This window comes from Peromyscus eremicus, chromosome X (assembly GCF_949786415.1).
Source record: "Peromyscus eremicus chromosome X, PerEre_H2_v1, whole genome shotgun sequence".
Classification (NCBI taxonomy): domain Eukaryota; kingdom Metazoa; phylum Chordata; class Mammalia; order Rodentia; family Cricetidae; genus Peromyscus; species Peromyscus eremicus.
Genome location: NC_081439.1, coordinates 100,197,668 through 100,211,632, shown reverse-complemented (window position 1 = coordinate 100,211,632; position 13,965 = coordinate 100,197,668). Strand labels below are relative to the sequence as shown.

The following is a 13,965-nucleotide window of genomic DNA, read 5'->3' as shown; positions in this document are numbered from 1 at the left end:
AACTTTTCCTATGACTTCAGTTTGATGCTGTGGAATGTTCTGGTTTCTGTGCCTAAGAGCAAGGCCTCTTTCCAAGGCTGCTAAGCCCAATACAAGAGTCTTTCTTGAGGTGGAAAAAAAGGAAGCTCTGTCCAGTCTGAGAAAGTAACTTTTCTGTTCATTCCTGAACTTGCCATGTACGACTGTCAAAGCAGAAGAACTTATGTAAACAAAACCATGCAGATCCAGCAGATTTTTCCCAAGGCTTGTATCTTGGGGTCAGACTCTAGCTAGGTATGTGTGTAATAAAGCTGTGGAAATCCTTTATCCCAGTTCTGTTCATTACCCGTGCATCTCCTGAAGTCCCTGCTCAAGAATAGATCACATCATCCTCAGCACAGCACCTGATACACCTGAATGGGAAAAGGACATAGGTCAGAAAAAGCTGTGTAACAATACAAGTGTTTGTAACTGTGTTTGGGGTGCTACCTGGGTGCATGCACATATGTAGAGGAAGTGCTCGGTATGTATTTTTCTTCTGGAACCCTCTTGAATCACAGGTAGATATATATCCATGGACTAATTCCAAAAGGTACAATTGTTCAGTCTCATTGTAAATCAAACAATGGCACATAAAATTTACAATTGTAGTTCCACTAGAGAACCATTAAGGTATATTTAAAATAGAGGTAAACACTTAATGTATGGTGTTAAAACTGAGCCTCAGTATATAGCCCAGGCTGACCGGGTATTCCAGACTGTCTGCCTCAGGATCTCAAACGCTGGTACCACAGGAATGTGCCACTACAGACAAAGCTTATTCCTTGATGTGTATTCTCCATACATTATTAGAGACATATTTATGCTAAAAAGAATTATGTGAGGGGGTGGAGAGATGGCTCAGGGTAAAGAGTACTGGCTGTTCAAGAAGAGCTGGGTTCATCATTCACATAGTGGCTCATATGAATCTGTAACCCCACTTCCAGTGGGATACACCACCCCCTTCTGACTTCCATAGGTATCAGGCACACACATGGTATACACACATGTATGCAGGCAAAACGTTCATACACATAAAATAAAATAAATGTGAAGGTAAAGTTTAAAAAAATTTCTTATTTGTAGCTAAAATTTACCTTACTATCTAGCATATCCTTGCAATGCCTTGTTCCTTCCCATACTCCAAAATTTCAGGAATGGAAAAATGCATTTTTCCTGTTCTCTAGAATTTTTTTCAATCACTCTGCAGTTGTAGGCACAAAAAGTGTTACCTGTCAATGTTAAAGCCAAAGAAAGCTGCTCACTAAAATCAAAAGAGGAAAGAACAAATGCATTGCCATCATATTGGGAAGAAATGACCAGGGTGGAGGTGACATACACCACCACAGCCATCTCTGTGAAATCTGCAGCCAGAGGGGAAGCAGGATGCATGCCTGCAAAGAGGGCACTGGGTGATACAGAAGTGTCCCACATCATTGAAACTTCTGGTAGGATTTTAACTGAAGAAGATTTGAGAATGGGATACAGGAGGGAGTGCTGTAGCTTGAGTTTTTCTGCCTGGCCCACAGTCAGGACAAATCTCTCTCACCTGCCAGTCCCACAGCCTCTCAGACCTGACCAAGTAAACACAGAGACTTATATTGCTTTCATACTGTATGGCCGTGGCAGGCTTCTTGCTAACTGTTCTTACAGCTTAAATTAATCCATTTCCATTAATCTATACCTTGCCACATGGCTCGTGGCTTACCGGCATCTTCACATGCTGTTTCTCATGGTGGTGGCTGGCAGTGTCTCTCTGACTCAGCCTTCCACTTCCCAGCTTTATTCTCCTCCTTGTCCCGCCTACACTTCCTGCCTAGCCAGTGACCAATCAGTGTTTTATTTATTGACTAATTAGCAACACATTTGCCATACAGAACATCCCACAGCAGAGTGCGGAATTGGACAAACAATTATTTAATCACAGGAGACATCGCTGCCATGAGACACTGATTGTTGCACTGGTCAGCCCTGACTTCACCAGCCAGTTAGTTACCTTATGAGATGGTTTTTTGGAGGTGCCCTCAGGCTATGTGCACGTGTTGTGTGACAAGATTTTTCCTGAGGAGAAGAAACACACTCATCTACTCACCCCAGATAGGGAGCCCATGATAGACCAAAGTGCAGATACCACCAAATTCCAACTTGGTGAATGAATGGGTTTTACTGGGGTTAGAGGATATGGGTGGGGGGATACAGGAGCAGAAATGACTCAGACAGGTGCATCACCAAAGCCGACCCCAGCATGGGTGACAGCTCAGAAAACCTGGGAATCTGGAGTACACTGCACAGCCTGCAGGCAGCTCAACAGGTTGGAACGTGTCCTTTCCAGGTGCCTCAGCTGATTTAAACCTCTTCTAGGCTGCTTAGCTGGGCTTGCTTCTTCTAGGCAGCTGGTCTTGTCTCAGTCTTGTCTGCTTCTTTTGACCTCTAAGAGTCTTCTTAGCAGCTCAGCTTTTCTTCCTCTGACAGGGACTCAGCTTTCACTGTTGACTCTGGCAGGAAGGGGCCTAGTGAACCTGGTCAGTATCAGGGAGTTCTTAGAATTATTTGGAGTTATCTCTCTGGATAAGGAGGTCCCAAGCCTGCATGGTGCAATGTTTCCATCTCAGAGGAAACTGTTACACAACAATGGGCCATCAGCATGGGCCAGAAAGAAGGTTCAGGCCAGCAGTGCCCTGAAGCCACAGTGCCACTGTAAGACCTCCTGTCTTGGATTCCTGTGTTAGTGGTGTTCAATGGTTAGGGTTTTGAGATCACATCTGGGTGAACAGAGGAAAGACGTCATCTCAGCAGATCTATGAGAGTCACAGCCATGAGGCCCAGCATGTACGGGAGGATAATGAGGCATTACCTGAAGCTGCTGTGGGTTAACAAAGATCAAACTGGAAGGAACAGAACTTGCTGGAAATCTGATCTCTCTAATCCAGGCCTCCTAGTGCTTGGCTGCTGTGTGGGCCTTGACAAAGCTGGGGAAGGGAGGCAGATGCTTTCCCCTGGGAATCAGGAAAATAGATACTCTTAGTTGATACCTTCTTTAAAGTCTGAAACCTGTGCTTGTCCAATGACAATATTTAAACTTTCTCCATGGAACTAGACATTAAATCAGGACCTAGTGCAAGCTAGGCAATCTCTACCGTGCAGCAAATGAATTATTGTATGTAGAGGCACTATTAGTCATTACTATTTTGTTATTATTATTATTATTATTATTACTATTACTACTCATTTATTGGGGTGACCCTTCCCAGTGTGGAGGACAACTTGCAGGGTCTGATTCTCTCCTTCCACCATGTAAATCCTAGGGATGAACTTCAGGTCAGCTGTCTTGGTGACAAGCACTTTACCTTCTGTGATGTTTTGCTTTAATTGTCAACTTGACACGACTTACAATCACTTGAGAAGAGAGTCTCAATGATAAATTATCTACTTTGGTTGACCTGTTGGAGATTGTCTCAAGTGAGTTGTTATAGGAAGATCTAGTCCACTTTTGGGGCATCATTCCCTAGCCAGGGGATCTTGAACTGCATACAAATGAATACATTTCCATGAGCAGAAACAAGCAAGTAAGCAGGAATGCATTCACTTCTCTCTTCTCCTGATTGTGAAAGTAAAGTGTCCAGCTATTTTAAGTTCCTTACTATAATGGTCTATAACCTGGAATTGTGAGCTGAAATAACCCATTTCTCCCATGAATTACTGAAAGGGAAAAAATCAGTACCCCTCTTAAGAGATGCTCCCTCCCCACCTCCTCTAAAGGTATTTGCTGACCAGAGTTTTATAGCTGACCAGAAATTAAACTCATTGGAAAATAGGACCAAAACAATAAATTTTAATGTATATATCCTGGGCTAAGCAAAAACAGGTTATAGGGAGTAAAAAACTTACGTTTCTGTCGATACCCTGCATCCTGTTAGCCATTAGTAACCTCACGCTTATAGGTCAGCCAGTAACTTCAAAGAATAACCTCACCCCAAGCCCCCTCGTGCAATCCCGAGATATGTAACCCTCTGCACATAAACTTTTCCTATATAAACCCCTTGAAGTGAGTGCTTGGGGCTGTCTTCCTCCATCCACTGTGCTGAGTGTTGGACATGGATCAAGCCTGGGCTTGTTTTGCTATTAACAAACCCCTGTGTGCTTGCATCAGATATTGGCTCCGTGGTGGTCTTGCTTGGGGGTCTTGTGACACGGGCACAACGTTACTTTTTGTCAGGGTATTTTGTCACAGCAACAGAAATGAAACACCTGCTGAACTTCCTCACCAGCCATGTTCCTATTCAGATACATGCATCAAAAATGCCTTGCACTAGGCATATGCTGATGGTGGCAGGAACAAGAAGGATCCTGGGACACAAAGATTCATGGCTGAAGATCTGTTGTCTGGAACTCTCAATCTGGACTTTCTTTTTGAAATCTTATTTTTAATTATGAGCATGAGTCTGTGCATGTATGCAAACAGGTGCCTGTATAGGCCAGAGGAGGGTGTCATATCCCCTGAAGCTCGAGTTACAGGAGGTTATGAGCCAACATAGGTGCTGGGAAATGAACCATAAAGAGTATGACTGGGTCCATAATTGCTGTGCCATCTCTCTATGCCCTTATTCTGGACTTTGCCCCAAGAGATGTGTGTCATGTTTTGTCGTGGGGTCCTGGGAATGGCACTCTCTGGATAAGGAACACAGATCAAAATGAGGACACCTTCCCATTTGTATATTGACTACATATACTTTCCCCTCTCCTGGTATGTGGAGCTGTGGGTGCTCACTCTGGTCCCACACCAGAACCTGTTTTTATCAATGGGCCCCTCCCTCATTGTTCATTGATCTCTATGGAAAGAAGCTTTCTCTGCATTTGTTGGGCCTTCATCCACTAGGCCCACTTTGTGTGGCCAGTCACTTTCCAATTCTCAGGACTCTACTAAGAACCTGTCTGCATTCTGTGGTAGTAGACCCCAGGGAGTCTTTCTCACTGTCTCCACCTCACACACCCCACCTCTGCCTGCATAGGCATCTGTCTACTGTTCCCTTTCCTTCGAGGTCTTGCACATGTCCCTAAATCCAGCATCCATCCTGGTGCTTATAACTCCAGTATCAGTGCTCCCAGCCCAGCTTGGAGTGGAAGGATGTTGTCTTAGTCATGGTTTCTGTTGCTGTGACAAAACACCACGACCAAAATGCAAATTGGGACAAAATGGTATTATTTGGCTTACACTTCAACATTGCTGTTCATCACTGAAGGAAGTTAGGACAAGAACTCAAACAGGGCAGGATCCTGGAGACAGGAGCTGATGTAGAGGCCATGGATGGATGCTGATTACTGGCTTGCTTAGCCTTTTTCTTTCTCTCTTTTTCTTTCTTTCTTTCTTTCTTTCTTTCTTTCTTTCTTTCTTTCTTTCTTTCTTTCTATATCTCTTTCTTTCTGGTTTTTCAAGACAGGGTTTCTCTGTGTAGTTTTGGTGCCTGTCCTGGATCTCTCTCTGTAGACCAGGCTGGCCTTGAACTCACAGCAATCCACTTGGCTCTGCCTCCCAAGTGCTGGGATTAAAGGCGTGTACCACCACTGCAAGGACTACCATCTCAGGGATGGCCCCACCCAATGTGGGCTGAGTCTTTGCCCACTGATCACTAATTGAGTAATGTCTTACAGTTGGATCTCAACTGGGGCTCATTCCTCTCTGATGACTCTAGCTTGTGTCAAGTTGGCACACAAAACCAGCCAGTACACATGTTATCTGGCTTCTAGACACCCTGCTGTGTGGATCCATGTCTTTCATCTTTCCCCAATGCCTCTACCATCCATAAACTTCCCTTAATACAAGGCTGTACTTACTCCATCTGCCCCTCCTCTGTCACACCAGACAGACTAGATGTGTGTCTACTGAGTAAACAGCCCTCTTTACCCATCATCTCTATTCAAGATTCCAGATTCCCCCTTACCTGTGGTCAGTTTCCAAAGAGGCTTTCAACACATGCTGCTGGACCCCTCTTTTTTAGAGTCTGTCACAGCTCACAAATAGTCACAGCATCAAAATCATCTCATGTCCTGGCCACATTCTTACAGGACCATTATCTCTACTTCCCATGCCATACACTGCCATACTAATGTCCCTACACCGCTGTACTAACGCCCCTTTGATGTGTCCTCCCTGCTGGAACTCAGGCATAAGCCTCTCTATACATTTCCCACACTGCCTCTCCTCCAGTTACCCTTGGGCTAACACAGACAATTGTTCCCTGCATGTCCCAACCCTATATCCAATGTCTCCCCCTAACCTGGGCTGGTGCATCTACTGAGAAACCTTTGCCTCTCTGGTCTGACCTGAGAGGAATGGGTCAATATGCATCTTGTGCATAGAGGTGGGAGAAGAGAGGAAACTTCCTTCGAGTCAGCATGGGATGGGCTCTTGTGTTTTCTTTGAAACAGTAGGACCTGAAGCAGAATGACTCCTAGTACCATGACTGAGCCATTGAAAGGAAGGACAGTGAACAGACCTGGGGGCAGCCTGGGTGATTGTTCACACTCCTCCTCCCATGAATGCTCAGAATCTCCTCTTTGTATATTTGGTGCAGATAAGAGTGAACTCCTAAGTATTGGTGGAACTCAGCTGTCTTTGTGAACAGTCTTCTCACTGGTGATTTGCCCTGTTCCTGTTTTTATGTATTTGCTCATGTATACAGGGTCAACCATTAAGGTGAGGATAGCACAATGTGACAACAGAGAAGACTCTATGTCTGTGTGAGGATCTCTGTGGCTCCTGAGAAACTTTGTGATTTGTGGAGCAATAAAGATGACTCAGGGTTTGTCACCTCTCTTTGTCTTTCAAACATGATATTTTCTCAATAATTGACACCCACAACTTACTGCCCACTCCAAAAAAAACATGAAACATATTGAATACACATCTCTTTGTTGCTGAAGGGATAAGGTTTCACAGCCATTATGAGCGCTTGTCAGTGACACCAGAATATCCTGTCTTCATCCAGTGCTGGGACAAGATGATGCTTCAGGACTTCTCCAAAAGCTTTACTGCAAGGTGTTCTGCCCGTCAGCAGATTCACACTTGAGCATTTGAGACTGCTGAGTTTTCCTGTACTTGGCTCTTCTTCTCTTAAACCAACTCTGCAATAACATGGAGAAAGAGATGCCTTTAGAATATTCAACAGTCAATATCACAACTGGAAAAAAAAAAAAAAACCTCTGTATGCCAGTGAGGCTTTAGACCGAATAGAACAATCTCATACATATGGGTTTTTTTCTTTAAAATTATTATATAGAAAATATTTGATCGTTTCCTCTCCTGAATACTTCTCACATTCTCTATACCTCCTAACCCACCCAACTTCATTTTCTCTCTCTCAAAAAATAAGACAATGACAAAAGAAAAAAATCAAAAGAAACTAAAAAAAAAGACAAAACAAAAACAAAAAAACAAAAGAAACAGAAATTCTTCAGAAAACACGGCGTCAACCAGAATTATTCCTGGGTATGGGACCTGCCCCAGAGTATGGTTGCTATACCCAGTAACACTCCATGCAGAAAACTCATGTTCCCTTTACAATCAGGTATCAACCGCAAGGAGCTTCTTGGTTAGGGGTGGAACTCTGTGTCCACTTCCCCTTCTCAGTGCTGGAATTTTGTCTGGTTTTAACCCTTGCGGGTCTTGCACCTGAAAGTGAGAGACTTTGTGCCAGGGCAAGACAACAAAAAGGTTCCTCCATTTTGTATTCTTGCTGAGGCCACTTCAGATTTAACTGGAATGTGATCTCCTTGTTGGAAAACCCAGGAAAAATTATCCAACTCTATTATTCTGGGGACCAGAGGACAAGATGTCCTAGCTACCTAATCTTAGCTTCTGTTAAACTACCTGCTTGTGCAGAACACTCCCTCCAGCTAACCACTTAATTTGTCTTCTATTAAAACTGCTTGTTTCAAAGTACTTACTCTGCAAAGCCCCCCTGCAGCTGCCGAGTGTGATGCCAGGGTATTTTCTGCCTTTAAAATCCCCATGCTCTGTACTATTGGAGCTACACCTAGGTCCCCAAATAGTTTGGATGTGATCCTAGCCAGCTGGAATAAATACTTTCAATTGGCTATAAATTGTTTGAGTGGCCATCTCTGGTGGGCTACGGGTAAAATTTTGGAGGTCCCTCTGAGATCCCAGAGATTGGACTCAGACACTTAGGTCTTTGGGACCCCCAGGAACAGTGAAGAGTGCACCAGCTGGAGAGGACACTTAGGGGATGTGCTTGGCCTGAGACGGTCTAGGATCCCAAGAAAATCATCTCTGAGCCATTGCTGCTGAGCACTCTGGAGGCACCCAGTATTGGTCACCACCCAAAAGAGAAACAAACAAAAAAGGTAAAACAGAAGTCATCTGCTCTGAACACCTCCGGAGGTAAGTTTGGTCTGTAAGGGGTGCCATCTGGTTAGGACACAAGAGGAGAGGTCAGGCTCGACCATAGATCCTGTGTCTGGGATCTGTGCAATATCACTGGATTGTTGATCTGCAGGTGTATGAACATGTGGTAGCCACCCCTAATTGTCATTTGTCTTTTCTATGTGTCTCTCAGCATGACTGTGTCTCCCTGTGTGTTTCTGTCAGTTCTGTTGGCTGAAGAAACAGATTGAAAATGAAAGGGGGCGCTGGAGAGATGGCTCAGCGTTTAGGAGCACTGGCTGTTCTTCCAGAGGTCCTGAGTTCAATTCCCAGCAACCACATGGTGGCTCACAACCATCCGTAATGAGATCTGGCACCCTCTTCTGGCACACAGGTAGAACACTGTATACATAATAAATAAATAAATCTTAAAAAAAAGAAAATGAAAGGGGGAGTAAGTCATCTAAGACCACAGCTAGAGCTGCCCCTAGGCAGTGCACAATTTCCTGCAAGCTCATCGGCAATGCCAGGCAGCAGCTGTGGCTGTGCCTCGTGGCAGCTGGCTCCACTACTGCTATGACTATCTGGGTGCTTCCAAGCCTCATCTGTAATCACCAGTTCCCATGTAATAACCAATGGCTTCCTCTGATGCAAGGCACCTCACCTTGATTTAAGACCTTTGTCCTCTCCTTGGAAACCAGAATCCTTTGGCCCTAACCGAGTAACTCAGAGAAACCCCAAACTTCTGCCTGTTCCCTCAGCTGGGAGACAGGAATAATTCCCAGAGCCAGGTGCTGGTTGCTCAGAGGAAGGAGAAAGTTGAAGGGACTCTAGCCAGCTTGAGCATGGCAAACATGGCTCAGGCAGGCATTATCCATCTCCCCATTCCCTCTGCCTTGCTAAAAACTGTTAGATTACATTCCTAAAGCTAGCCACCAAGGTCTGTTCCCTTATTTCGCAACTTCCTTCCCCTGATGCTCACTACCAAGTTCTGTATCAGAGTATTGAAGTCCAGCAATCAAAATACCCTTGTGGCTGCCCTAGTTAACACATCCAATCAAAATGAAACACCTTATCCTAACGTGAAGTTTCCCCCTTTACCTTTATTGTCACTTATAGGGTTAAGGAAACAAGACCAATTTAGACAAATCATTTATGTATCTTGGCTGATAAGCAACTCCTGCTTCCATGGAGTTCAGGTGATGGGGGAAGCTGCTGTCAACTATGGACTTCTTGCCCTCTTAGGTTTTCTGGGCTCAGGACAAAGGCAATGTTCTCAATGAGAGTTGCAGCATGAAGATATTGATGCCCTACTTCCTGCCCGACATGAAGGGCATCCTGAGCCCTAATATTCTTCCAGGACATCCAAATCCTGAAGGCAGAGCCTTAAGGTTTAACCTCAACTCAGGAAAGTGATCTGACACAGAGTGGAGAACATTTAACAGAACTGCCTCCTCCTCAATACATTGTGTAGCTATGGAAATACAGTCACAGTTAACTGTTAGATGTCACCATTCTCTGAGGCTCCCAGTGAATGAGGGTCCATTGTATTGGGAAGTTCTCAATCTGCACATTTGTGACTCCATGTACTTTCTCTCCCTGCCTTGGGAAAGTCACACTGAAGAGTGTGCAAAGAGAACATGGGTGTTTTCTCTTGTGTCCTGTGTCCAACTTCTCTCTACAGCTGCAGTGCATCAGTCTCTAGAGCTGTAGTACATCAGCACCTCTAGAGCTGCAGTGCAACAACCTCTCTAGAGTTGCAGTGCATCAGCCTTTCAAGAGCTGAAGTGCTTCAGCCTCTCTAGAGCTGCAGTGCATCAGCCTTTCTAGAGCTGCAGTGCATCAGTCTCTAGAGCTGTAGTGTATCAGCCTTTCTAGCGCTGCAGTGCATCAACCTCTCTAGAGCTGCAGCTCATCATACTCTCTAGAGCTGCAGTGCAACATCCTCTCTAGAGCTGCAGTGCATCAGCCTCTCTAGAGCTTCAGTGCATCATCCTCTCTAGAGTTGCAGTGATTCTGCCTCTCTAGATCTGTAGTGCATCAATCTCTAGAACTGAAGTGTATCAGCCTCTCTAGAGCTGCAGTGCATTTATCTCTAGAGAGGCAGTGCAACAGCATCTAGAACTACAGTGCATTTATACCTAGAGCTGCCGTGCATCAGCCTCTCTAGAGCTGCAGTGCATTTATACCTAGAGCTGCAGTGCAGTGGCCTGTCTGCTCTGAGAGGGGAAAAATCCCTCACACCTTCAGCTTTTCTTTTCCTCTCACTCTTCCTCTCCACCTTGGGGAAAACCACTCTTCATTCCTCCAACTTCTCCCACCTGAGCCTAGTTCTACTGTAGCATATATCTCATGGTATTAGGACACATGCACTCAGGAGCCTGCTATTTGGGACTTCTGTTCTGCACAACCTACTGCAGGTAGGGCAGCATGCTTACATCATGACTGCCCTGATGCATGCTGAAGTGAGCATTAACAGCACTCTGTGCTTTGTCCTTTCTGATTTGGCATGGAGTATTCAGTTTCTTTGGGCTCATGAACTCATCTTTTTATCTCATGAGCTAAACATTAGTCTTTACTGTCTGAAGGAAAGAAATTCGTTTGAAAATAAGATCGCTACAACTCTACCTTCAAGTGAGCTCTAGCCTTTCCAAATTTTCAAAAAACCTGTATCTTCAACACAGTCTCCTTTAAAGGAAAAGGTACCTTTTCTGTTTTCAAGTTATTCAACAGAAGACTTACTTGTCTGTGGCTTGGCAACCTTTACTTTTTATGTGGATGGTGTGTGATGTGCATGTGTGTCCATGTGCACATGCACACTTGTGATTGCAGAGGACTGAGATCAGAGTCAAGCATTTTCCTAGCTTGTTCCCCACATGATTTATGGAGGCAGGGTCTGTCCCTGAACCTAAGCTCAGCAACTAAGCTAGTCTCAATCACCCTCAGAACCCACAGTCTCTGCCTCCTGAACCTGAGCTTATGATGCAGGTGAGCTGACATACCTGCTAAGCTTTTATGTGGGTGCTGAGGATCCAACTCATGTGGGAAGTACTTTATCCACTGAGCTCTCTCCTCAGCCCCAACCTGCATTTTGACTTTGCTAATTTCCCCTGAACACGTCCTCCATATTAGATTAACTGAAGTTAATTCAGTCCGACTCTTTTTTGTTTAATTTTAGCACAGATTTCCAAAGCTATCAGCCCTAGACCTCTCCAAACACTAATGAGACTATTTTGGCAATGTTTTAGATAACCTAAACAAAGCATGGGAGAACATGTAAATTTGACCTTGCTGTTGTCTATATCACCTTTCCACAAACTTACAAAGGTGGAGGGCCAACCACGTGGACTTTTAAAGTGTCTTCCCACATGACTCTTCACTAAACTAAACACAGGTGAGTTATTGAAAAAGTGTGTTTCTTGGAAGCATTTCTCCCTTGTCTCAATTAACTCATGCTTTTAAGTAAATGTATATTTGTTGCAACTGAACCCCTTTTTATCCCTGCTGCTTGCTACATCAATTAGAGGTCCCCAAGGTCATTTAGAGCCCTACTATGATCCTAGATGTAAGTGCCCTGAAATGACCTGAGTGTCAGCACTTCACTATTAATCACTGCAGACATACCAGTAAACATTTATATCTTCCTATATGCATGGCATTATAATATTCAATGGTGTCTATACATCTGATGTCCACACACTGATTATAAATAGTCTGCCTTTTCAGTTTCTTTTCCAATTAAGAGATCATGCTGCCTCCAGTAATGGGAAAGGACCATAAACTGCTGGGTATGCATTCCATTCTTACCTCTGGAAAACTGCAAGACTCAATGCTTGGTTGCCATTATAAAACAGACAAGGGCACCTCCCACCCTTGATCACTTTTCATTATGACTACAAGAAAATTAACCACAGCCTGAAGCAGAGTGTCCTACCCAAAGCCTTTTCAGATTTACTGACCCGCACTCTGGATTCTCCCAGGAACAAGCGCTTTGCAAGGTCCCTCCTGTGGAAATAAGATGGAAAAGTGGAGCTGTTAGAGGAATACAGATTTCAACTTGGCAAGATGAAGAGACTTCTGGAGATGAGTCACATACCAACACAAAAATATGTAAAGATGGTGCTCTCTAAAGTATAAAAGTGGCTTTTCATTTATCTCTACTTTACTACAATAAATAAACGCATTTATTAATTAACACATGGGGGATATAATATAGTAGTAGTTGGATTGCCTAGAAACCCCAAGGTCTTGAGTACAATTCCCATTACAAAAGGGGGGAAGGAAGCATGAAGAAGAAGAGGAGGAAAAGAAACATAAACACTAGGAAAACTGTTTGAAGGAATTGAGAGGCACCAACCAGTTTTTAGAATCAATCTATATCAATATTGCATGGAAATATTGACTCTGACATCACAAATCCCTTCCCATCAATGAAACAGGTAAAGACCTCCATGCCTTGGGGCTCAAAGCAGATAGGGGCCACAGTGTGGAGAACACACCTCCAAATGAGAAGCTGAAAGTTGGGAGGTGGGATTGGCTGCTGAAACAAGCCACATACCTTGTGGCCTCATCAGGGTACTTAGTTTGTTGAAAAACTTCTTCCAGTTCACTCAGCTGCCTGGGTGTGAGACCCAACTGGATCCGTGGCCTTCTGCGCCGTAACTGTGGAACTCTGGCAGCAGCCAAGTTCTCCTGCTTCTCCAACTGTGGGTGTCCAGACCCTTGTTGGCTCCCATGGCTCTCATCTTTGATATCATCACCAATGTAGTGGATCACATCATCCTTATGGTCTGGGATTCCCTGGTTCTTTAGTTTGTCTGGACCATTTAGAGAACCTTCAAAGTTGCCATTTTCTGCTGCTACAGTGGTCTCTTGTTCAGCCTCAAGGCTCACCTCGATCTCATTTTCCTCCATCTTGTGGAAATCGGGGTCTACATGTTGGAATTGAAGAGCCATGTTGGACCTAAAAGAGAATAAGTAGTGTCACCTCTACAAATGTTCTGTGGATTGAATGGTATTGCAGTGCCTGGAGTTTTTGCAAGTTTCACATCTGTCTTTTTCATCCCATGATCCCTATAGGAGATATGTGGTCAATGGAAGTGGCTCTAGGGAGCATGAGCAGAGTGTACCCAACTTGGAATCCAACCAAGCCCATCAAAACCTGGAGAAGAGGGACTTCAGGAGCAAGCAAGCTGTTGCAAGTGCACAAGCAAGGATGAGGACAAGAATTTACACTGAGCACATGGCCCCTGAGTGAACCTCTGGAGAACTTCTAGCCTCTATATCTCACTGGGTGCACATTGCAGGAACTAGGAATTAAGTGCTCATGGTTATCTCAGTTTGTGTTTGTTCCAAATTTTTGTAAGGACACTGAAAACACAGCCAATCACTGTCTTCCATCAGCAGCAGTGGCATGTTTGTGGAGCCAGGTATGTGCAGCATTCTGGTGGACAAGACACTGCAAAAAATTGATGTCATCAGTGAAAAAAATTCCCATACTCCAGATTGTTGTAAAAAAAATCTCCATCAGAGTCGTATAGTGTCCTGCCCAGTGCTTCTTGTGTCTG

The 13,965-nt window shown here is 44.3% G+C and overlaps 1 protein-coding gene across 1 annotated transcript; it reads right to left on the bottom strand.

Annotated features, from left to right (window-relative positions):
• Positions 1-7,044: 7,044 nt before the first annotated feature.
• On the bottom strand, positions 7,045-13,354 carry LOC131898797 (rhox homeobox family member 1-like). The gene is made up of 3 exons (XM_059249992.1): positions 12,957-13,354; positions 12,358-12,403; positions 7,045-7,140 (listed from the first exon to the last, which is right to left on the bottom strand). Exons 1-3 carry the CDS (start codon positions 13,352-13,354, stop codon positions 7,045-7,047), a joined length of 540 nt encoding a protein of 179 aa, XP_059105975.1.
• Between the last annotated feature and the right edge of the window lie 611 nt (positions 13,355-13,965).